The sequence below is a fragment of the Typopeltis vanoorti genome, chromosome 7 (assembly GCF_054136105.1).
Source record: "Typopeltis vanoorti isolate ZY-2024b chromosome 7, IOZ_Tvanoo_1.0, whole genome shotgun sequence".
Taxonomy (NCBI): Eukaryota; Metazoa; Arthropoda; class Arachnida; order Uropygi; family Thelyphonidae; genus Typopeltis; species Typopeltis vanoorti.
The window spans coordinates 138,097,018-138,122,712 of NC_143555.1; the positions used below are offsets into that span (position 1 = coordinate 138,097,018).

At 37.3% G+C, this 25,695-nt stretch overlaps 1 protein-coding gene across 1 annotated transcript in view; it reads left to right on the top strand.

Moving 5' to 3' along the window:
* Positions 1–25,695, top strand: part of LOC150105113 (disheveled-associated activator of morphogenesis 2-like) — a 575,640-nt gene that overhangs the window by 450,079 nt on the left and 99,866 nt on the right. The window contains exons 19-20 of the mRNA XM_090396160.1: positions 5,210–5,316; positions 15,366–15,454. Of these exons, the coding sequence (XP_090252286.1) occupies positions 5,210–5,316; positions 15,366–15,454 (196 nt within the window). The remainder of the gene's footprint in view (positions 1–5,209; positions 5,317–15,365; positions 15,455–25,695) is intronic.

The window sequence follows — 25,695 nt, forward strand, 5'->3', positions numbered from 1 at the left end:
AGGACTAGATTTTTCTCTTATAGAGTGGTGTGTGATTGGAATGGATTGCCAATTAATATGGTGTGTGCAATTAGTGTGAATGAATTCAAGAACGGGAATGACAGCTGCTTTGCATGGTATGACATGACTCTTGGAGGTTTCTCTTAATAAGTTATTTTATTTTATTCATATGAGGGTTTCTCCCATACCCCTATCCCTTGGGGGGGGGGGGGAATGGCAGGTTAATCCTTCCTAATGAGGGATTAGGTATATATATATATATATATATATATATATTGTATGTCTGGGCCGAGTGGTTAGTGTATCCACTCTCCATCCGAAAGGCTGCAGGTTCGAATCCTGCCATGGACAGATGTTTGTGATTGTCTGTGGAAATACTAGTGGTGGTGGTTAGTGGTAGATGCCATTGGTATAGACCAGGCATGGGCAACCTTTCCTAGTTCGGGGGCCAAATTATCTTTCTGTCTCCAAGTCAAGGGCCGGACCAAATTATTAAATAAAATAAATTAATATTAAATGAATTAAAACAAGTTGTTACTTCATATTTCATTTATTTATAACATAATGCTTTGGTATAAAGCTCTACATAAATTTTATAATATAATGAACGACATAAAAATTTAATGTGAAGATTGTCCTTGTACTTCAACTACGAGACTGTCAATATTGACGTTAATATTACTTAAGGATAATCACATAGAATTTTCGAGGTTTTCGTCCGTTATTCTTGTCCGAATTTTTGGTTTATTTTATTTCATCCTCGAAAAAAACTTTTCACACATATAAGTGCTGCTGAAAAGACAAATGATTTTTCTTGAAAAAGCGTGTAAATTTGTATATTTTTCTTCCATCAAATAAAATTTATAAAAATCCATCAAAGCAATATTGTTAAATTATGATTTTAGCACTAAATCCTCCTGAAGCTCAATAAGTTCCATCTGTAAGTTTTCTGGCACATTATTTACATCAGCATCCATCGGACGAGCAAATATAGTGAATGTGGAGGCTTTGTTTTTGAAGTCGGCAAACCTTATATCAAATTGCTCTATTAGTGCCTTCAGTTCATCTCTATAACAATTATAAGGGATATTGTTATGAGTTGCTAGAGTAGGAAAATGATAACAATTTTTAGCTCTTATCTGACTTTCCAACAATCTTAGTTTATTACAAAAAGCTTTGACATGTCCATGCACTTCATGAACCAAAGATTCAGTTTATAAGACCATTACACTTTTTTTATCTAATCTTTGTCAAGTAGCTTTATTTTATCCTCCTACATGTTTCGCCAATCTTTTTCTATTGGCATCCTCAGGGAATACAAACTAGTAAGCTAAAATGAAGGTTACAGACTAGGTTATAACTGATGGTTCTAATTCATACAAAAAATTGGTATTGTGCGTGTCTCGTTAACGTGATTTATTCGTTATGGCTCATGACGTAATTGTCATGAAAGTTCATTTCTTTGATGTTTAATGATCTGATAAAAGTTTTCCAAATTTCTGGTAAAATTAGACCTTGATTCTTGTTTAGGTTTTCAGTTTTACGGGCGACTGTAGCTGCTTCTTTAAAGGTTCTTGAATGGTAGTTATCTTCTATGTATGGCATAAGGCTCTTATCCCACTCAATGTGATGGTTAGTAGAGGCAAAGTGGCATGAAAGGCCTGAAATGTCTTGTCTGTTATTTCTGACATATCCTATGTGTTCTTTCTTTCTTGTTTCAAAGCTTCTAGAGGTCTGACCTACGTAACTAATACCACATGAGCAAGGTATATTATATACTCCAGAGTACTTGTAGAATGGGTGAGGATCTTTCGGTGATCTTAAAAATTTCCGAATAGTGTTGATTGGTTTGAATGCCACTCTGATCTTATGTGGTTTTAAAAGGTTGGCTAATTTTTTGGAAAGGTTGCTGACAAAAGGAATCGTAATTGTACTGATGTATTGGACGTCATCACATTGTCGATGTGGTATATCAGTAAAGAGAATCTTGTTGTAGAGTCTTTTTGGGTAACCATTTAAAGAAAGTTCTCTGGATATTGTGGTTAATTCCGTTAGTAGGTCACCCTTGTCTGTCGTATACTGTATAGCTCTTTTCTTGAGACTATGGATAATGCTAAGTTTCTGAGCTATGTGATGAGCTGAGTTGAAATGGAGGTAACGTCCAGTATTTGTAGGTTTTCTGTATACAGATAGGTTGATACTATTATTGGATTGTTTCTTTATTAAAATGTCAAGGAAAGGCAGTTTTTTATCTTTTTCCATTTCTAATGTGAATTTGATGGTATTGTGGAAACTATTGATTTGGTTGAGGTAATTCATTAATTCTTCTTTCGTATGATCCCAAATGATAAAGATGTCATCTACATATCTGTACCAAATTTTCGGTTTTGGAATGATCTGGGTTAAGATTTTTTTCTCTAGATCTTCCATGAATAAGTCAGCACAAGGAGGTGAGAGGAGGCTACCCATAGCTAATCCAGTGAGTTGTTTGTAGATCGTTTTTTTGCCAAATAAAATAGTTAGAAGTTAAACAGTGATTGAACAAAGTAGTGATGTTTCTTGGGAACAAGTTATCTAGGATGTTGATGACTTCAACCACTGGAATGTTAGTAAACAGAGATGTAATGTCCAGGCTTGCTAGTATATCCTCTTCAAAAATAGGGATGTTTTTTATTTTATCTATAAAATGTTTTGAGTTTTTAATATAAGTATCCGAGACGTGAATGTGTTGTTGTAAAATCTTCGCAAGATACTTGGACAGTTGGTAAGTGGGAGAATAGATTCCATCAACTATTGGACGTAATGGTATACCTTCTTTATGAATTTTTGGAAGGCCATACAATCTAGGAGTAAGTGGGTGCATAGATTTTAGTTTTTTTATAATTTCTATAGGCCAGTTATTCATTCCACGTAATAATTCATTGGTGTCATTATGGTTTTTTGTGGTAGGATCTCTACTGAGAACTTCATATACAGACCTGTCAGATAATAGATTTTTAATTTTTTCTTCATAATCTTTAGTATTTAATATAACTGTATTATTACCTTTGTCGGCTTTGAGTATGATGATATCTTTATTATTCCTTAATTTGAGAAGTGTTCTTCTTTCCATTTGGTTAGAGTTGGTGTTAGGAGATCTTGACTGAGCTGAAAGCATTATGCTGCTTTTTAATCGTAAGTCATTAGCTATTGGAACTGGTAGTAATGAGAAGGCTTTTTCTAAGTTGCAGATAAACTCTATTTTAGGAATGACAGTGGGTTTTAAAGCAAAATTGATTCCTTTTTTGAGGATAGAGATCTCAGGTTTACTTAAAACGATGGCAACTATTAGACAATATGATTAGCAACAGTTTTACCAAACCATTTAATCACAGCAAAAAGACACAAATTGATAAATTCAATATACTGTATGATAATCATAGCAACTGCAAACCGTCTCTACCAGATAACCACGTTTTGAAATTTGAAAATTGAAAATGCTTCCAATCTAGCAATCTTCTCTTTTAAACTTTTTTTGATATCATCAGCCATAATGTCTATCCATCAGACAACAGTACATCTCGACAAACGAATATTCTCGAAGTCTTTTTTCTTTTCGGGACATATTATACTTGCAACATCTACCAGACATTCTTTGATAAATTCTTCTTCACCAAATGACTTAAAATGCTTAGCGATTTTTTCACTTACCACAAAGCTGGCTTTGACAATACTGTGGTGCTGTGTTCTTTGCTTGTTGAACATTTGCTGCTGGGTATCCAAGTTCTTCTTCAACTTCTGTATTTCATCTTTTCCTAGTTGTCCATCAATTTTTGGGTGATCCGCATGCCTCGAAGTAAAGTGTCTCTTCAAGTTGTATTCTTTGTTGGCGGATACGAATTTCATTGCACAGCAAACATACAGGCAAACCTTTATTCAGAATAAAATAATAATCCTCCATCCAGTTGTCTTGAAATTGACAATTCTCTGCATCTACTTTTCTTTTTTTTGCAATAATCCCTGACATTGTCCCAAATTTATAAGCGATATTCTGAACTGTCAAACAGAACTGTCTTCTACACCGCAGGCACTGAACAGAACACAACATCAACGCAGGCACCAAACATAACATCAATGCAGGCACTGAACAAAGCACAACATCAACGCAAGTACCGAACTGACATGCTGTAACACGTTCACACACGCTGCTAGTCTGAGTGAGAAAGAGACCTTGGTTGGAGAAAACATAGTGTGTTTTGCACAAGTCATATGCGTCAGCTTAATATGAGTTAGTAGAGCGCCGCACCATGTTTTCTCCCACCATGAATCAGACAAACTTCACTGAAATAGATTAGGGCCGAATCCGGGCCGGGGGTTGCCCATATGTGGTGTAGACCATGAAGGTAGTTGTGGTTGGTGGAGTGGTGGAGACAGAGGTGTAAAGTAGGTGCCCTTCCTCAATGAGTCTTAGAACTCCCTGGAGGTGGGCATGTTATGTATAATAACATGCCCACTATAATAAATATATAGTAATATATTTATTATAGTGGGCATAATAATAAATACGTGTGTGTTCAGTGCATGGCTGGTTTGCCTGTTCTGAGGGATGAAAAAACCCTCTATCTCTGTATGAGACTGGCTAACTCAGCTTTAGTCAAAAGAGACCAGAGAAAGGTTCCTCACGTGTCATAGACAGGAATCGAACCCAGGTCTTTCCAACAAAAGGACTTCGTCTATACTGACTGAGTTACCGAGGCTCTTCTCTTAATAATAATATAATATCAAAGTATTATCCAGTGTGTTTCCCAGCCAGTTTGTCTGCTTTACCGGAGAGCAAAAAATCTCATTCCAGAAAGAAAAATACTAACTGATCCTTATGAGACTAGTTAACTCACATTCAATTTGAAAATTATAACTGTTCCTTGCATTCCACCCTAGACTGGATTTGTTTCCTTCCAAAAGGACAGAGTCATGCTTTTGACTTCATCAGAAAAAGATTAATAAAACTAATAATAAAGTAAACATTGAAAAAAATTTAATTAAAACCCACTAAATTTTGTGACATTTCTTTCTTTTTTTAAAATAATTTATTTAGTGTTAGAAATCAAAATGAACTTTCTTTAATGAAATAATATTCTACTATATGGCTAAGAATAATAAAACAGCTAATTATCTTTGTTTTATATGGTAAACAAATGTTATATCATGATATCATTTCACTTGTATTTAGTTACTAAAGTATATGCCGAGTTCAGAAGAAAAAGCTCTCTTGGAAGAACATAGCCTTGAAATAGACAGCATGGCCCGTGCAGATAGATTTCTGTTTGAAGTTAGCAAGTATGAAGTTTTAATTTTCACTGTTCATTTTTATGCAAGTATTATGAGAATAACTTAGAATTCATATCTAAGTTATGAATTGTTTTAAATATTGTCTGAGGGGAGGACATCACTGTGTATTTTTACACTTAAATCGTAATTTCTCAAATTTAAATAACAGATTGCATTACTTATTATTATTATTATTATTATTATTATTATTATTATTAAACAAGACCTCATGGAGTCAAAGACTCATCTAGGAGGTCCTTTTATCTCACACACATCTCATCATACCGGGTCTTAAACACATTCAAACTCCTTGCAGACACCACACTCTCAGGCAAGGCATTCCAATCATTCACAACTCTGCACGAAAAAAACCTGCCTCTCACTCCCCTACTCACACCCTCTTTATACAGTTTCCAGGGATGACCTCTGGTTCTCCCCTGATCTCCCACTATTCGCTGTAGAACTTCTCCACCATTGATCCTATAGCAACCCCTTACCAACTTGTAGGTCTCTATCATATCTCCCCTCTTCCTTCTCTCCACTAGTCTCTGCAAATTACATCTTTTCAATCTTTCCTCATACTCGACATTCCAGAGGTCAGAAACTACCTTAGTCAGTCGCCTTTGGACCCTTTCCAACATCTCCTCATCCTTCTGAAAACCAGGTGACCAAATCTGGGCACAATAGTCCATGTGTGGCCTAATCAAAGCCTTATACAATGGAACAAGAATCTCCCTACTTCTACACGTCAGTGTCCTCCTCATCATTCCCAGAAGTCTTTGTGTTGTCTTCACAATTTTGGCGATGTGACCCCTAAATTTTAGATCCTTATCCACTATCACTCCCAGATCTCTTATTTCCTCTACTTCCAACAATATATTCTTACCAAGCATAAATTCTGCATCCCATCTTTGTTTTCCAAATTTTAAAACCTTACATTTTGCAACATTGAACTCACACCCCCATTTGCTTGCCCAATCACTCAATTTATTCAAGTCTTCTTGCAAGGCCACAACATCTTCACTACTCTTTATGGTTCTTCCCAACTTTGCATCATCTGCAAACAACTGAATATCTCCATCCAAATCTTCGCCAATATCATTAATATACAAGTTAAATAGTAATGGCCCTAAAACAGATCCCTGAGGCACTCCACTAGTGACTTTCCTTTTCCTGGATATTGCACCCCCATACACAACTTGTTGATACCTATCAGATAGCCAGTCTCCAATCCAATGCACCAATCTAATATCCAACCCCATCTGCTCTAGTTTGACTGTCAACTTATCATGAGGCACTCTATCAAAAGCTTTTGCGAAATCCAAGTATATTACTGTGTATCCTTCTCCTCTGTCCAAGGAAGCAGTCACTTTATTGTAATAAGTAAGTAGATTACTAAAACACGACCTCCCTTTAGCAAATCCATGCTGTCCATCAAAGATTATACCATTGTTGTCAACCCAACTCTGGATTCTAGCTCTCACAAGCTTCTCCAACAACTTAACCACAACACCCGACACACAGATAGGCCTATAGTTTGATGCTTGAGTTCGATCACCTCCTTTATGAAGTGGCACAATCTTGCCCTCCTTCCACTCTTTAGGGACTTGACCAAGTGCAAGACTCGTATTAAAAAAATATGTCAAGGCAGGTGTCAACTCTCTGGCACATTCCTTCAGAATACGTGGTGATATATTATCAAGTCCCACAGCCTTATTTACATCTAGTTTACTCAACTCCCCAAACACCTCTTGCTCACTTACAGTCAGTCTCTCCTCCCCATCATCAACTGCTCTTAATCTCTCCATGAAGTCACATTCACAAGATTGAAAGATTTTTATGAACTGCTCATTAAGTATCTCCACCACACATTCTGCAACAGCTGTCTTTATACCATTTCCTCCAATCAATGTCATCCTTCCATAATCATTCTTTCTTTTGCTGGCTACATATCGAAAGAACTCCCTAGGATTCTTTTTAGCTTCATTAGCTAACTGCTGTTCATACCTCTCTTTAGCTACTCTCACCAACCAAGTCACTCTCCTTGCCTGGTCTTTGTAGAACTCATGAAATTGGTTACTTCCACTTCTCTTATGCTGCCTCCACAATGCCCTTTTTCTCTGTATTGCATGCTTAATCTCTTTATTCATCCATCTCACACCTAACTTATTTAACCTTCTCACCCGTGGTATACATTTAGACATTGCATCCACTAAATATTTTTTGAAAATCCCCCAAGCTGCATTGATCTCTTTTCCAGCTAACTCCTCATTCCATGCTACACCTGCAAGCTGTCTCCTGAGCTCTTCATAATCACCCCCCTTGTAGTTCCACATATACCCTTTTTTCACAGGGGTCCTTGCACTGCTGGCAACCACCCAAGTAATCACCTCATGGTCACTTTCACCAATTGGTGGATGATTTGATACCTCATTGATAATTACATCCTCCGATGAGATGACCAAATCCAAGACCCTTAATCCTCTTGTGCCCTCTGTTACATACTGTCTGAGGTAGTTATCCCTCAAAAACTCAAGAAACTCATTTTCTTTACTTCCAGTTGCTATCTCTTCATTCCAGTCTATATTGCCATAATTAAAATCACCCATAATGATCACCCTTTTCTTATTTGCTTGGCTTATTTGACTATACATTTCACTATCACCACCATCCACATTACCAGGTCTATAACAACATCCCACCAAGTATTTGATTCTATTCACCTCTATCTCACACCATACTGCCTCAAAACCACTGGCCCCATTTCCCCCTTGCATCTCTACCTTGTATGGACATAACTCTTTCTCTATCATCAATAGCACTCCCCCCTCCCTTTTTACCCCTTCTATCCTCACGAAACACATCATACCTTTCCATCTCTATTCCTGTCAGGATGTCATCCTCATCTAACCATGTCTCACTTATTCCGACAATCTCTGGGTGCACAGACGCAATTAGTGCAACCATTTCATCCGCCTTGTTTCTTATACTTCTAGCATTGGTATACAAACACAACAACTCATTTCTGGATCTACAGCTAGTTCCACTGATACCACTCACTCGATGTGATCTCTCCATGCTGGACTGGGGCCATTTCCCTTTCTGCTTCTTCATTTTAGAACCCTTTGCAATTCCATCTGTTTCCTTTTGATCCTTGATCATCCCATTACTTTCCTGCCTACACATTCTCTCACCTCCTCTTGGAGCATCCACCTTTCTCACGCTGTGTATCCCTGTCCACCCTGAGCCTCCCCGTTTCCCTGCTCCTCTTGCACACCCATTCTCTCATTATCTATACTCATACCACTCACTTCCACATTCATTTCCACTCCTTCAATCTCTCCTGTCTTACTCTCCTGCTCTTCCACATCACTCCCCTCTTGATCTGATTCATTCTCTCTATTCACTTCTCTACCTTCCAGCAGCAGTCTCTCCAAGCGACTCACACCATAACCACTCAAATGCAGTCCATCGCTCCCATACAGCTCACTTCGTCCCTCAAACTCATTCCACACATTAACAAACTGTACTCCCATCTCCTCACACATTTCAGCCAGAATATCATTCATAATCCTTGCTCTCCGCCTCATTTCACCACAATCATACCTAGGCAACACACTGACCACCCTTCCTGTCACACTATTCTCCTTTATCTTTCCAAGCAGTCTCCTGACATTCATTTTGACATGCTCTTTGTTCTCTCTCAAATCATTTGTTCCAATTAATACAATTAACTCTTTTGCTCGTTCCCGCCTCATGTTCAATGCCTCAATCACTCTACTCATTTTACCGCCTGGAAAACATACCTTGTGCATTTTATCCTCTAGCACACCTTTAATAATGGAGTCGCCATACAACGCCACTCGCTCATCTTTTGTTAACTCTTTCATGCCATCATGATTTATTTTAATAGTTTTGACCTGCATTCTCTTAATTTCATTCCGCATCCATTTCATTTCTTGCTTCATCCAATCCAATCTATCTCTCATTATTTCTCACTTCTTTCCATTGTTAGGGAGGGATTTCTTATCATCCAGTTTCATTTCATTCTCCTCTTCAAACTTTCTTCCTCTAAATTTCTGTTATAAATTTTCATTGCTCTTATGCTGTCATTCATTCTCCTTATGTGTGAGTGGAGCTATCAGTTTAATATTGCATTCACAAGGTCTTGCAGTGTTTACCAATTGCAATGTTCAATATTAGACTAATTGCAATATTACTTTTTTTACTAATCCAAGTTGTTTATACATTTCTTCATCACCACCCTCCACATTCCCCTGGCCTATAGCAACATCCAACGAAGTATGTCTTCCTGTCAACTTCCACATTACACCACACTGCCTCATAACAAGTGCCACTATTTCCCTCTTTCATGCCTACCTTATGTGGAATTAATTCCTCTGCTATCATCAGCAGCACTCTCCCTCCCTTCTTGCCCTTTCTATCCTTGTGAAAAATACTGTTTCCTTCCATTTCTATTCCCATTATGATATCATCTTCATTCAACCATGTTTCATTTATTTGAATGATTTTGGGGTGAATAAACTCAGTTACTGAATCCATTTCATCCCCCTTATTTCTGATATTTCTGGCATTTATAAACAAACACAGCAGTTCATTTTTAGGTCTGTAACCAGTCCTATCCAAGCCACTGGTTGGTTGTGATTTCCCCACCACACCTGCCCTTGCCTTTATGTTATAAAAGTTTTGCCAATTTGTGTAGTGCAAGATTTATGAAAAAGAGTACCTCCATAGTATAATTGAAGAACAACAGAACTTTACTCTCTTTAATTGGAAAAGACCTGTGTTTGATTCTCATCATGATGAGAAGAATCTTTATATGGACTTTTTCAATTAATCTCATATGGAGGTAGCAAGATATTTTATCAGGGAAACTTGAGTTTTTCATCTGACATACAGACAACTCAGACATTAGAACACATGCAATTTACAGTCAAAAAATACTATTGTTGTTGGTGGTGGGCAATAGATGCCATTTTGTGTAAGTGGAGAATTAAATAGCAGAGACAGTGAGCTGTGTGTAATGGAGCAGCAGAGTACAGTGCCTTCCCACAATGAGTCCTTGGGCTCCTTGGAGGTGTCACATGATAATAATAATAATTAAGAGTATTGCAATGTACTTTTTTTTTGCAATATAATTGAATTTGCAGTAAGATAAAGAAGGGTGTTGATATATAGAAGAAAGAGAGAGAGTGAGAGATGAAAGAATTGGAACCTTATGGCACCCCTGTATTAGTTTCAGGGTCTGAAGATAAAGATCTCTCCACTATTGCACATAATGTGCATCCAGAGAGAAAGCTAGCCTCCTCCCCATGTTGCAGAAGTCAGAAGACAGACCATATGATTGGGGCAGCTTATAATTGGCCTTTGTGCTAAACCCAATCAAATGCCTTATACATATCAAGTGTAACACACTTGAGACTTCCTGAACTTTTCCATGGCATTATATAAGACAAATGACATAAGCCAGAAGATCCCCTATTAATTAATAGTGCCCAAATCCACACTGTTATCAGATTAGTGGTTCTAGGTAGTATAGAAGTTAAGCGTCTTTCATTACTTAAGAAGCGAAGTGAGAGAAATGGGACAGTAATTTGATGATAAGTTCAAATTATCATTTGAACGTATCATCTGTTCTATGTTGTACTCATCTCTGAAATAATCAGAAAAAAGGAGATGAGTGTTATATTTTTGGAATGACAGAAGATGTTTACCGATAAGATCATCAATGCAAGAATTACAGGAAAAGTAAGAAGTCAGGAGATTGGTTTTAAGCTGGGTAATTCTGCAGTATAACCATCCAAATGCAAAAAAGGAAGAGAGATTGGACAAAAGTTATGGTCAGTAGCTTTGGCAAGAGATCAGAAAGTATGACTATCATTTGGACATGATACAAGTTTTCTGTTTTTGGAAAAGAATTTTGGATGTGTATACTAATAATTAATTAAATCACTTTGATTAATTTTGTTTTGATTAATTTGATTTCACAGATTTGAGAAAAATAAGAGGAAACTGAACCAGCAATATGATTCCTTGATGCAGAAACAAAAAACTATCATTTAGCAACTCCTACCACCAACAACAGAAAAAGATATTTTATATACAATGACAGGTGCCTGAATAGTTATGTTAAAATGGTGTTTACGTCATTGTACTAGGCCACTGAAAGAAAGACCACTATAGTTTGGATTAAAGTGACTAACCAGAGAAACTTTTTCCACCCTTTCTTCAGCTTTTCCCCAATTTTGTCAATATTTGGCAACACAAGTAGAAGTTGTACCTACTTGGAAACTCAGTTTTTTAATCCTCAAGCTTAAAAAAATTGACTCTAAAATTCAGTATTTCAGACATAATAATATACCTGCTGGTAAACTTAGGACCACCTATCAGTGATAAGTGAATAGTAGAGATGGAGCTTTAAAAAAAGTTTATTAGAAGAAAAGGAATTCTTCCTACCCGCTTTAGGAATAGAAGACAATAGAGTATATATTAGGATGCCCATTAACGTCTTCTGAATGTTAAGTTCTTGTTCTTGCTAAGTAGGACAATTTTACTGTCATACCTAAGTCATTGCTTACCTAGATTTCATGCATAATGGTAGGCAAAACATTTGTAGTCGCTCAGATAATGATGACGATGATTCTATCAATAAACTACAATATGAAGTAGTTTTTGTTTTGTTTAAAACCTAGCTTTCTCCTCCTAACATTTCTGTAGCCAAATTTCATGCCTTCAGTCACTTAATTGTAATGTGTGTGCTTCATTATCTCAAAAGCTGATGAAGAAAAGTCTGTGGTAATTATGGATAAAGCATATTATAATAGGAAAATCAAGATAGGATCATGTATCAGGAGGTTAGTCGTAATCCCACTAGAAGTCAGATTAAAAATCTAAACTGCTTACTAGGTGAGGTGGTCAGCTAGAAGAGGAATACTATTATTATTATTATTTGATGCCTCCAGGGAGTCCAAAGACTCATCGAGGGAGGGCACCTGCTCTACAACTCATGTCTCCACCACTCAATCCACCAATGCCATCTATCCACCGACCACCGCCACTAGTATTTCCACACACAATCACAAACATCATGCCCATGGCGAGATTCGAACCCACAGCCTTTAGCTGGAGAGCAGATACGCTAATCACTCGGCCAGCCAGGCTGGCAAAATATTATTATTATGTGACACCTCCAGGGAGTACAAAGACTCATCGAGGGAGGGCATCCACTGCACAATTGTCCATCTCCACCACTCAATCCACCAACGAACCACAACTACACCAACACCATCTACTGCCCACTGCCACCATTAGTATTTTCAAAGACAATCACAAACATCTATGCCCATGGTGGGATTCGAACCTGCAGCCTTTTGGCTGGAGAGCAGGTACGTTAACCACTTGGCCAACCAAGATGGCTATTTAAAGACTATGCATTTACTTTGGGACGATTCCATTGTTTGAATGGATTGCATTGGAGCTGCAAAGATCTGAATTCTGAGACCAATTATTAATTTCATTGATCGATCTCCAACCTATGAAATTGTCAAAATGCTATCATGATTATTATGTGTTTATGTCAAAAATGAAACTGTCAAAAATACAACAAAAAATTTGCAAATAAATAAGTAAATAAAATAAAAGATATACCAAAAAAATCCCACAAAATAACAAAACTTCGTGTTAATGCCAACATCAATGATGTTCACCATCATTTGCAGACATTGAAATCTAATCTGCTATTCATCACTGAACATCTACTGGTTTTCTCTATGACTACAGCTCACCACAGTATACTATTATTATTATTATTATTATTTCGGGCAACTCCAAGGAGTCGACAGACTCATCGAGGGAGGCCTTAACATCATGTCAAGAACAACTATTCGACATTCACACAGTATCTATCATACCTCGCCTTGAACTCATTCACGGTCATAGCACCCACAACAGACTCTGGCAGCTTATTCCACTCATTCACCACTCTCCAAGTAAAAACCTAGCTCTAACACCCCTGCTAACCACATTCTTGCCCAGCTTCCATGTATGGCCCCTAGTCCTCCCATCACCAGTCCTATTCTCAAAAATATCTTCTGGATTAATCTTATAGAAACCCTTCAGTAATTTGAATGTCTCAATCATATCACCCCTTTTCTGCCTATCAACCAATTTTTGCAACCCACAAATCTTCAACCTGTTCTCCTAAGGTTCATTCCACAGACCTGCTATCATCTTGGTCACTCGTCTCTTGATTCTCTCCACCTCCTCCCCATCAAGAAGAAACCCTGGCACCCATATCTGGGCACAGTAGTGTCAAGGCTTAATATAGTGTTCCACTATATTAAGATATAGTGGAAGATCCACTATATCAAGGCTCGATATAGTGGAACAATAACTTGTTTATCTCTGCTTGTTAAAATATTTTTCAGCAACCAAGTGATTTGATGAGCTGATTTAGCCACTTTTGCAATGTGCCCCCTAAACTTCAACTCCCTATCCACCAACACTCCCAAATCCCTGGCCTCATCAATCTCCTGGAGTACGGTTCCACCAATGTGATATACTGCTGCTAATCTTTTCACTCCAAAATGCATAACCTTACACTTTGCCACATTAAATTGACATCCATTTTCTCCTAGCCCAGTCCTCCAAACTATCCAAATCCTATAATTTGATGCTTGAGATCTGTCACCTCCCTTATGAAGTGGTATAATCTTGCCTTCCTTCCACTCCTTTGGAACTTGACCCTAATGTAAGACTCATATTAAACAAATATGGCAAGGCAGATATCAATTCCCTGGCACATTGGTTCAAAATAAATACATAGATCATCAAGTCAGTATATGTGGCAATTCTGGAAAACGCAACTCCCCCATATATAAAGGGAGTTACTTGTATTTCCCATATACAAATAGTGAAAAAGGTGTAACACCTTATTATTAAACCAGTCTGGGTGGTTACCCTCCCTATAATGCATAGATTATACATACCCCAAATGATGTATGCTTTGCATAATGGGATTTTAATGCAAAGTCATTAGCCTCTTTATACAAGTAGCCTAGTCATGAAGATGCATCACATGCTAACTTTCTTCTTTTTTTATATTCTTTTTTAATCCTTTACTTGGATAAAGGATTAAAAAAGAATATAATTTCTTGGCAAGTTTAATTTGAAAACAAGTGTTTGAAGAAATAAATTAAACAGCATGGACTGAAATGAAAACCAATCAGGAGATCAGAGAAGAATTACACTACCATATTTCAAAACTAACAAGAATTGGGAAAAAAAAACAGTTACAGTAGTATAGTCCTGTGTGCAGAATGCCTACTAAAGGGCTTTCTCAAATTCTCCAAAATGGTAGAGTAGAAAGAAAGATACTGCTGGGAAGACCTAGAAGGAAATGGATAGAAAACATCAAAAGCATAAGTGGCCTGAACTCTTACAAAAATTTAAATAACTTGGCTGCTGATAGATTGTACTAGAAAGCCAATCTATCAGCAACTATTATTAGCCTCAAGCTATCTTATGCAGGTGAAGAAGAAGATGATGATGATGATATTATGAGATACAGGTTTTTTTTTTTTTATGATGCTCACATTATAAAGAAAACAATAAAAAAATCAACAGGCAAAATCCGTTGTGGTGGGCAGGAGGTAATACAGTATAGACGATAGATGTAGAGTAGAATGGCGTCCTGTGATGAATGTTTGGATTCCATAGAGGTGTCACACCCTCCTTTCTTTACACTCTTTTAGTATAATAATTGTAACATACATTTAAGATATTAAATATAAAATGTAATATATAAGATGGAATATAATTTTGTTGCAGATTTATTAGATGTAATAACAGTTATATTATTTAAATCGATGCTTTGTTGATCAGTCTTCATCACTAATAAAAAAAACTTTTTTAAAAGAAAATCTTTACTTTTTATGATGATAGTATGTGTTCCCTTTTTTCTCTTGTACATGCATTAAAACATGTTATAATGATTTTTGTGTTTGAATCATATCACTTTCTTTTTTTTTTTTTTTTAGGATTGTTCATTATGAACAAAGATTAAGAACACTTTTCTATAAGAAAAAATATCAGGAAAGAGTCAATGACTGTAAACCAAAAATTGAAGGTAAGAGTATATCAATAAAATCTTTAAAGACGTTTCTCATTATGCTATACACAGTAAAATCTTGTTCACTTTAACAAATCCCAAAAATGCTGTTCAGGCTATTTGAAAAATTTGCTGTAGCAATTTCCAATACAGCCGAAATGTTTTGATGATTCATAAAACTGAATAAAAGTTATACAGCAGAAATCTCATATAAAAACTTCTTAACCCTGATGTTTCTTTTCCGTTATAGATTAATTCATATTATTATTATTAACATTTGACCTCCATGGAGTCAGAAGCTCATTGTGGGAGGTAGTACACACTATTGCACACAAGGCTCATCCAACTGTGCTTTAAACTGATTCAATGTGTCTACACCCACAACACACTCAGACAATGCATTCCACTCACCAACCACTCTGAATGCAAAGAACCTATTCCTCACTCCTCTGCTCACACCCTCCTTATATATTTTCCAGCAATGGCTTGTTGTTCTACCCCCCCCCTCTCCTATTCTATGAAAAATCTCTTCCATGTTGACCCGATAAAAATCCCTGACTAGCTTATATGTCTCAATCATATCCCCCCCCTCTTCCTCCTATCACGGGCTCTGCAGCTTACATTCTCTCAATCTGTCCTTGTACTCCACATTCCAAAGACCAGCTTTGTGAATTTTCTCTAGACCCTTTCCATCATATCCTCATCACCATGAAAACCCAGCAACCAAATCTGTGCACAATAATCCATATGAAGCCTGATCAAGGCCTTATACAATTGCATAATCTCTCTATTTTTGCATGTCAGGGTCCTTCACATTATTGCCATTTTCCGATGCGATGTCTTCACAACTTGTGCAATGTGTCCCCTGAATTTCAGGTGCTTGTCCACCATCACCCCTAGTCATCTTTCAAGTCCTCTTGTAAGGCATTAACATCATTCTGACTGTGCATTTTTCTCTCCAGTTTTGCATCAACCGGAAACAGCTGGATATCACTAGTTAAACCCAACCCAATATCATTAACATACAAAATGAACAACAATGACCCCTGCAGCACACCACTAGTGACACTTCTCTTTTGGGATACCACAACCCCATATACAACATTCTGATACTTATCCAACAACCAGTGATTGATCCAACTCAGAAATATCTGTTATCCAATCCCATCTGTTTCAATTTATTTAAGAGCTTGTCATGTGGCAGTCTATCAAAATCCTTTGCAAAATCTAATGTACTTAGATTTTGCAAAGGATTTTGCAAAATCTAATGCACTGTATATGCATCTCCTCTGTCCAAGGTATTTGTCACCTTGTTATAGTACATAAGTAAGTTAGTGAAACATGATCTCCCCTTTACAAACCCATGCTGATAACCACAGAGAATACTGCTGTTATCGACCCATTTCTGTATTCCACTTCTCACCAATCTTATTATTATTATTATTATTATTATTATATGGGCATCACCATGGAGTCCAAAAACTCATTGTAGGAAGCCCACAGTCATTATTGACACAATGCCCATCATACTGAACAAATTATTGAAATAATTCTTATCAGTTATGAAACATTTGTTCCCTTATTGCACTGTAAATTTTTGGTCCTTATCTAAGCCCTGGTTCTCCAAGAAATGTGTCAAGACTGTACCAGAGAAGACTTGATCATATTATTATTATTATTATTATTATTATTACAAGAGACCACCAGGGAGTTAGTGATTCATCGAATCCTGTCAAAAGCTTTAGCAAAGTTAAAAAATATCATGGTGTATGCAATGTCTAACTCTACTGTGACCTTATTATAAAATGTGAGCAGTTACTCACACATGACTCTCTTAGTAAACTCATGCTGATCATTGCAAAGTATAGATTCTCTATCAACCCATTTCTGTGTACAATACTAAAATCTTCACCACCAGTACAGAGATACTGATAGGTTGACAGTTAGACACATCAATCTTTGCATCACCCTTGTACAATGGGATAATCATACATTCCACTCCTTTGGAATCTTCCCTGTACTGAGATTCAAATTATACAATCAGGTGTAAGGAACAGCCAGTTCAGCTGAACACTCTTTTAGCATTCATGCTAATATCCCATCAGTCCCTATTGTCAAATTCATATTCAGTTTGGTGCAGCAGCTCTAGTACTTTCTACTCATACAACTCAGTTTATTCCATCAGTGTAGAGGTATCTTTCAGCTCAGTATTGAATACATCAGGTTGATAGCTTTTTGCAAAATAGGCATTCATTAGTTGAATGATCTCTTTTGCATCAGTTCTGCCATCCACATATGTATTCTTTCTTTTACTTGTCACACTGCAATATTGGCTTTTATCAAAATGTCCATGTTTATTTTCTGTTTGCACTAAATAACTGCAAGAAAATTGTGAATACATTTTGCTTGCAGCTCTTCCTGATTCCCAAAACAGATTTTGAAAAGACTAAATGAAAGAAAGAAATTTATATGAAATATTCAAACAGCAGTTGTGTTTTCTTGTTTCTTGTCAAGGCAGTCTGCTGAAACTTATCCCATCTACTATTTTTTCATGCAGACAGTTTTTTTTTGGTATTATGAACCACAGAAAAAAGTCCCTAGCTTCATACTTTTTCTGAACTTTTTGCATCAATAGGCTTAGGAAATGTCTCCTACTATTCCAAACATGTATTGTATAATTCCCCATTTCTTTGCCAGAAAAAAAATTAGAAGCATCTTATCCATACACAGTATTAAACAGTCTCCTGGTCCTAATCTCCATTTGTTCTGATAAATTTGTACTGACTCCAGTTCTGTATTGCCTTTTTTTTTTCTCTCTCTCTCCTTTCCACTGTTATCCATTCCGTCACCTGGAAATTAGTTATATTCAACCCATTCCTAAAAAGGACAACAGATCCTTACCATCAAATTACCATTCACTTTCTGTCATTACTTCTTTCTGCAGAAAATGGAGAAAACCATTAACACTCAACTTCTGCTCTACGTAGAAACCTCTCGACTAACAAACAGTCACTGGCATGGATTCTACCACTGTTGATCAATTGGAAATCTTCTTGCTTATGTCATCCCTGTTTGGACAAATTATTATTATTATTATTATTATTATTATTATTAACATCAGGCCTCCACTGAATCAAAAGCTCATCTTGGGAGACTAATGCAAAAAAAAAAAAAAAAACCATTAAACCATGCCTTAACCCTCCTTTCACTGTGTATGTACTCACCTGTTTCTCATTCTATGCTTGCATCCTCCTTATACAGTTTGCAGGAATAGCCTCTTGTTCTTCCCCTTGTTTCCTGCTACTATATGAAATATCTCTTCCACATTAATCTGATAACAACCCCTCACCACCTTATATATCTGAATTGTATTCCCTTTCCTTCTTCTAACCACAAGGCTCTGTAAATTGCACTACCCCAATCTGTTTTCATATACCACATTCCAGAGATCTGATACTGACTTGATGAATATTCTCTGGACTCCTCTCTAAAATATATATGCAAAATGATCCATGTGCAGCCTGATCAACTGCCATAACCTCTTTGCTTCTGCATGTCAGGGGTTCCTCCTCATCATTTCCATAATCTGTTTTGATGTTCTCACAATTTTAGCAATGTGATCATTAAACCTTCAAGTCTCTATTCTACCACTACTTCCAGATCTCTTTCATCTCCTCTAAAATGTACCCATTAATTGTACACTCTGCATTCCATTTTGCCTAACAAACTTCAAAACCTTACACTTTTCAACATCGAATTATTAGCTGCACTTGCTTTCCCGCTCACACAGTCTGTTCAAATCCTCCTGTAAGGCCACAACATCTGAGCTAATCCCCATAGTTCTTCCAACTTTGCATCATCTACAAACAGCTTGCATATCTCCAGTTAAGCCTGTCCCAATATCATTAACATAAAAGTTAAACAATAATGGTTACAGCACTACTTACATTTCTTTCTCTCTCTCTCTCTCTCTCTCTCTCTCTACTACTTTCCCATACACAGCCTGCTAATATCTCTCTGACAGCCAATCACCTTTTCTACTCACTAGTCTCTTATTCGGTCCCTTCCTTTCCAGTTAAGTTACCAGCTGTTGTGTCATAGTGTATCAAAAGTCTTTAAAAAATCGAAATATACTGCTGTATATCTGTCTCTCTTATCCAGTGAACTTGTCACCTGGTTGTAGTACATGACCATACTGCTAAAACATGACCTTCCCCTTAACAAACCCATGGTAACCATCATAGAATATACTGCTGTTATCAACCAAATTCAGAATCCTTGCCCATGCTAATCTCTCCAACATCTTAACCACAACCCTGAAACACAGACTGATCTATAATTTTATTATTATTATTATTATTATATGACACCTCCAGGGAGTCCAAAGACTCATTAAGCAAGAGAGCGTGTGCCAACAGCATCGAACGATTGATCTCCTTCCAACTACTAACAGCACTCAAACTTGCTTAACATTTTGCGAGCATTAGTAGGGAAAGATAAGACTGAGGCTTAAATTGGTCAATTGGTAGAGCCTCTAACAATCGACCAATTTTAGCTTCAGTCTTATCTTCCCCCTTTGTGAAATGGAACAATTTTATTCTTTCTATTCTTTTGGATTTGTCCGTTGCAAGACTTATGTGAAGCAAATATGCTAAGAGTGCTGTTAACTTCCTGGAGCATTTCTTCGAGATATGGGAATATATTGTCAAGTCCTATTGCCTTATTAATATCAAGTTTACTTAATTCCTCATGTATCTTCTGCTTATTCACTATCATACTGAGTGACATATTGAGTGACGCTAGTGTCCTTGGTGAATGTGGCGGTCATGTTTAGTTAGGCTAGAAAACATGTTTTTAAATTTAAATATAGTGTGGCTTTTTGTCTCAAATTGCACTGCAGTTGTGCATTGGTTAGATACGTGTCATTCAGTGGTGTTATTGTCTGGAACTGTGTTGTATATATTGTGTTTTTGCAGCCGTTTGTTTCACTACTTCAACGTGTAAAGATGGCGTCCAACAAGAAACGTACATCAGTGGCATGCAGGACTTCTACATGAAAGGTTGGCTCAGCGTTAGATATTTTGCAATGGATGAATTGTGGAAACTGCTACATGTATGCTCCGAAGAATTTGAAGGATCAGTGGTCAGTCTGGCTAAATGAGAAGAACGAAAATGTCGACGTATGTGAGAAGTGACGGGATAGGCTGGAGTGTTTAGGAATGGAAGCTGACATTGGGATCGTAGCGGAAGAACTTCAGCAGGAGTTCATGAAAATGAAAAATTACCTTCATCTTCTGCATGAGGAATTGGAAGTGCTCAGTAAGACGATACTGGAAGTTAAAACTGAGTTTAATATGTTAAACAGAAAAATTAGGACTATAGAGATTACTTTAGCTGAAGTAACTAGAACAGGACTACGTATGGGTCAGGCTTTGGTGAATGATGCAGTAATAAATAGTATGGGAGTGATTGGGAGTCAACAAAATAAAACCACAAGAGGTCTAAAAGAAACAAGATGTCATGAGAGTGTGGGAGTAAGTAAAAGAGCATTGAGTAATGAAACTGGGAGAGTAATGCTGAATAGCATAGAAAATGAGTGCATGAGTGACGCTTGTGTGGACTTGAATGAAGTTAAGAGTGGAAGATATATGGTGATTCTATGATTAAGGGTATGGAGAGCGGTATGTCTGAGGAGTGGCTGGTGGGACAATAGAAAGAGTGGCTTTAGCAATAAAGAGAGGGCATGAAACAGACAAGATGATAGTTATGGTGGGTACAAATGACCTGAGTAGTGGTATAAATTGGGTAGCAAAAGATTTAAGAACATTGTTAGATATTGTGAAGAGGAAAAGTGTCAATGGGAGGATAGTGTGTGTGCTGCCTCGTTTTGACAATTACGAGTTAAGTAGACAAGCGATGATAATGAATGATACGATTGCAAGAATGTGCATAAAAAGAGGTCTGGAATTTGTTGGTGTTTGAAGGAAAAATACAGTTGTATGCTAGAGATGGGCTGCATCTGAACATGGACGGACATTAGCGGTTGAAGAAGTTACTGCTTTCTGAACAAGTTGAAGTAATTGGGCAGGAAACTAATATTGAAAGGTTATTATTATTATTATTATGATAATAATAATTATTACTAATATTTTAGTAATAATTAATAATAATTATTATTAATAATAATAATTATTACTGACTCCATGGAGATTACGGGTATCTCCATGGAGTCAGTAGACTCATCGCGGGAGACCCAAACTAGCAAAACAATATCTGTCATATCTCTTCTTGAATTCATTTACAGATGAAGAGCTCACAACAAAGTCAGGCAATGAATTCCACTCATTCACCACCCTCCAGGCAAAAAACCTTGTTCTGACACCTTTGTTAACCACACTCTTCTTTAATTTCCAGAGATGACCTCTTGTTCTTCCATCACTATCACACAGCTGAAACATTTCCCCTGCATCAATCCTATAAAAACCTTTTAGTAATTTGAATGTTTCTATCATATCCCCTCTTCTTCGCCTATCAGCCAATCTCTGCAATCCACAAGCTCTCAATCTATCAATGTAGGGAGCATTTTTTATATCACTCACCAACTTGGTCACTCTTCTCTGAACCCTCTCCACAGCCTCCTCATCTCCAAGGAATCCAGGTGACCAGACCTGAGCACAGTAATCCAAATGTGGAAGTATCAATGCTTTATAAAGGGGAATAATAACCTCTTTATCTCTGGATGTCAGTGTGTTCCTCAACAACCAAGTAATCCTATGTGCAATCTTGGACACCTTAGCAATGTGTCCTCTGAACTTCATCTCCTTATCTACCAATACCCCTAAGTCCCTAGCCTCATCAATCTCTTGGAGTACCTTTCCATCTATGTAGTACACAGCTGGTAATCTTTTAATCCCAAAATGCAAGACTTTACACTTTTCCACATTGAACTGACATCCATTTTCTTTTGCCCATTTTACCAGCTTATTTAAATCCTCCTGCAAACTTTCAACATCAGCTTGATTTTTTATTGCACTACACAACTTTGCATCATCAGCAAACAACTGAATATCTCCCTTTAAGCCGTTTCCTATATCATTTATATACAAATTAAACAACATTGGCCCAAGCACAGAGCCCTGAGGCACACCACTGGTCACCTGCCTCATTCTGGACTCGGCTCCTCCATACACCACCTTATGGTATCTCTCCCTGAGCCATTCTCCTATCCATATCACCAATTTAATATCCATTCCCATCTGCTCCAATTTGCGTAACAGTGTTCTATGGGGTATCCTGTCAAAAGCCTTAGCAAAATCCAGAAGTACCACTGTGTAGCCAGTTCCTTTGTCCAACTCTGATGTTATTCTATTATGGATAGTTAATAGATTGCTAAGGCAGGATCTACCTTTAACAAAACCATGTTGGCCTCTATAGAGTATCATATCCTGATCCACCCATTCTTGAATTTTGTCTTTAACCAACTTTTCCAATACTTTTACCACTACTCCTGAGATGGTGATTGGTCTGTAATTCAATACTGCAGTTTTAGAGCCACCCTTATGCAAAGGAACCACTTTGCCTAACTTCCACTCCCTAGGGACCATACCAGAGTTCAAACTTAAATTAAATATCCAGGTAAGAGGGGTTGACAATTCATTTGCACATTCACGCAACACCCGAGCTGATATTCCATCTAAGCCTACCGCAGTGTTTGCATATAAGTTTCGCAATATATTTAATACCTCTGATTCTTTAGCTTCAATTCTCACATTAGGTATTGCTATAGGTATAGAGATATCCTCACTTGGGTGATAGACTTTTGAGAAGTGATCACTCAGTAACTCGACTATTACATCTGATTTTGTCACCTCAATACCATCAGCACCCACTAAGGTTATCCTTCCGAAGTCATTCTTCCTCTTACTTGCCACATAGCGGAAGAACTCTTTGGGATTACCCTTGATCTCTTTGGCTAAGGTCTTCTCATAATCTGATTTAGCTTTTCTTACTATGCTGGTAACCTTCCTAGCTTGAGCCTTGTACTGCTCATGGGTGTCCTGATCGCCCTTCTCCTTGTAAATTCTCCATAACATTTTCTTTTTTTGTAGTTCAAGCTTGATACTACTGCTCATCCATCTAATGCCTGCCTTGTTTGACCTCCTGACCATGGGGACACAATCTGATATTGCTTTCCTCAGATACCCACTGATTTTATCCCAAGCTCTGCTAACATCTTTCCCTTGCAATATGTTCTGCCATGGGATGGCTGCAAGCTCACTCCGAAGCTTGTTATAATTGCCTAACCTGTAGTTTCGTACATACCCCTTCTTAATAGAAAAATCCACAGATTTTGCAACCTCCCAAGTCAATACCACATGATCGCTTTCACCAACTGGAGGTAACGAGGTCACCTTACTTATGCATATAACCTCTGAACCAATAACCAGGTCCAACACTCTCACACCACGTGTCCCTTCAGTTACGTGCTGTTTCAAGTAATTATCTCGTAGCAGATGTATGAACTCCATTTCCTTTTTGCTACGTGATATTTCCTCCTTCCAATTGATATCACCATAATTAAAATCCCCCATAATAATCACTAAGCCTTCACTCATTGCACTAAGTTGCTGATGCATGAATTCAATATCTCCCCCTGTACTCCCTGGCCTATAGCAGCATCCAACTGTATATTTGGTTGCGTTGGTCACTATTTCGCACCAGACTGCCTCAAATGAACTCTCATTCACATGTCTATCATCATGATATACTACTTTCTTTGGCTGCAACACATCAGCTATCATCAACAGTACTCCTCCTCCTGTTCTATCTTCTCTATCCTCCCTGAAAATACTGTACCCATCACATTCAATTCCAGTGACCACATCTTCTGCTGACAGCCAAGTTTCACTAATGCCTACAACTTTTGGTGAGATTTCACTGACTAATGCCAAAAATTCTTCTCTCTTATTTCTAATGCTTCTAGCATTGGTTTACAAAAATTGCAGATTCCCTCTAGATCTTGTACCGGCTTTAGAACTGATATATAAGTCACTAACTACCGTAGTCCTATGCCGATTTTTTTCCCCTCTCTTCTGCAATTTATTCTGCCTATAAGGATCAATAAATACACAATCAGTGCTAAAGTTTCTCTCTCTTACACTCAACCTTTTCAATATTAGTTTCCCTGCCCAATAACTTCAACCTGTTCAGAAAACAATAACTTCTTCAATCTCTTATGTCCTTCCATGTTAAGATGCAGTCCATCTCTGGCATACAACTGCCTTTTTCCTTCAAACACACTCCAAACATCAACAAACTCCAGACCTCTTTTTCTGCACATTCTTGCAATCATATCATTCATTATAATTGCTCGTCTACTTAACTCGTAATTGTCAAAACGAGGCAGCACACACACTATTCTCCCATTGACACTTTTCCTCTTCACAATATCTAATAATGTTCTTAAATCTTTTCCTACCCGATTTATACTACCTCTCAGGTCATTCGTACCCACCATAACTATCATCTTGTCTGTTTCATGCCCTCTCTTTATTGGTTGAGTGTAAGAAAGAGAAACTTTAGCATTGATTGTATATTTATTGATCCTTATTCGCAGAATAAATTGCAGAAGAGAGGGGGATAAAAATCGGCACGGGACTACTGAAATTAGTGACTTATATATCAGTTCTAAAGCCAATACAAGAACTAGAGGGAATCTGCAATTTTTGTATACCAATGCAAGAAGCATTCGAAATAAGAGAGAAGAATTTTTGGCATTAGTCAGTGCAATCTCACCAAAAGTTGTAGGCATTAGTGAAACTTGGCTGTCAGTAGAAGATGTGGTCACTGGAATTGAATGTGATGGTACAGTATTTTCAGGTAGGATAGAGAAGACACAACAAGGGGAGGAGTACTGTTTATGATGACTGATGAGTTACAGCCAAAGAAAGTAGTATATCAAGATGATAGAGATGTGAAATACAATTCATTTGAGGCGGTCTGGTGTGAAATAGTGACCAATGCAACCAAATATACAGTTGGATGCTGCTATAGGCCAGGGAGTACAGGTGGAGATATTGAATTCATGCATCAGCAAATTAGTGCAATGAGTACAGGTTTAGTGATTATTATGGGGGATTTTAATTATGGTGATATCAATTGGAAAGAGGAAATATCATGTAGCAAAAAGGAAATGGAGTTCATACATCTTCTACGAGATAATTACTTGACACAGCACATACTGAAGGGACACGTGGTGT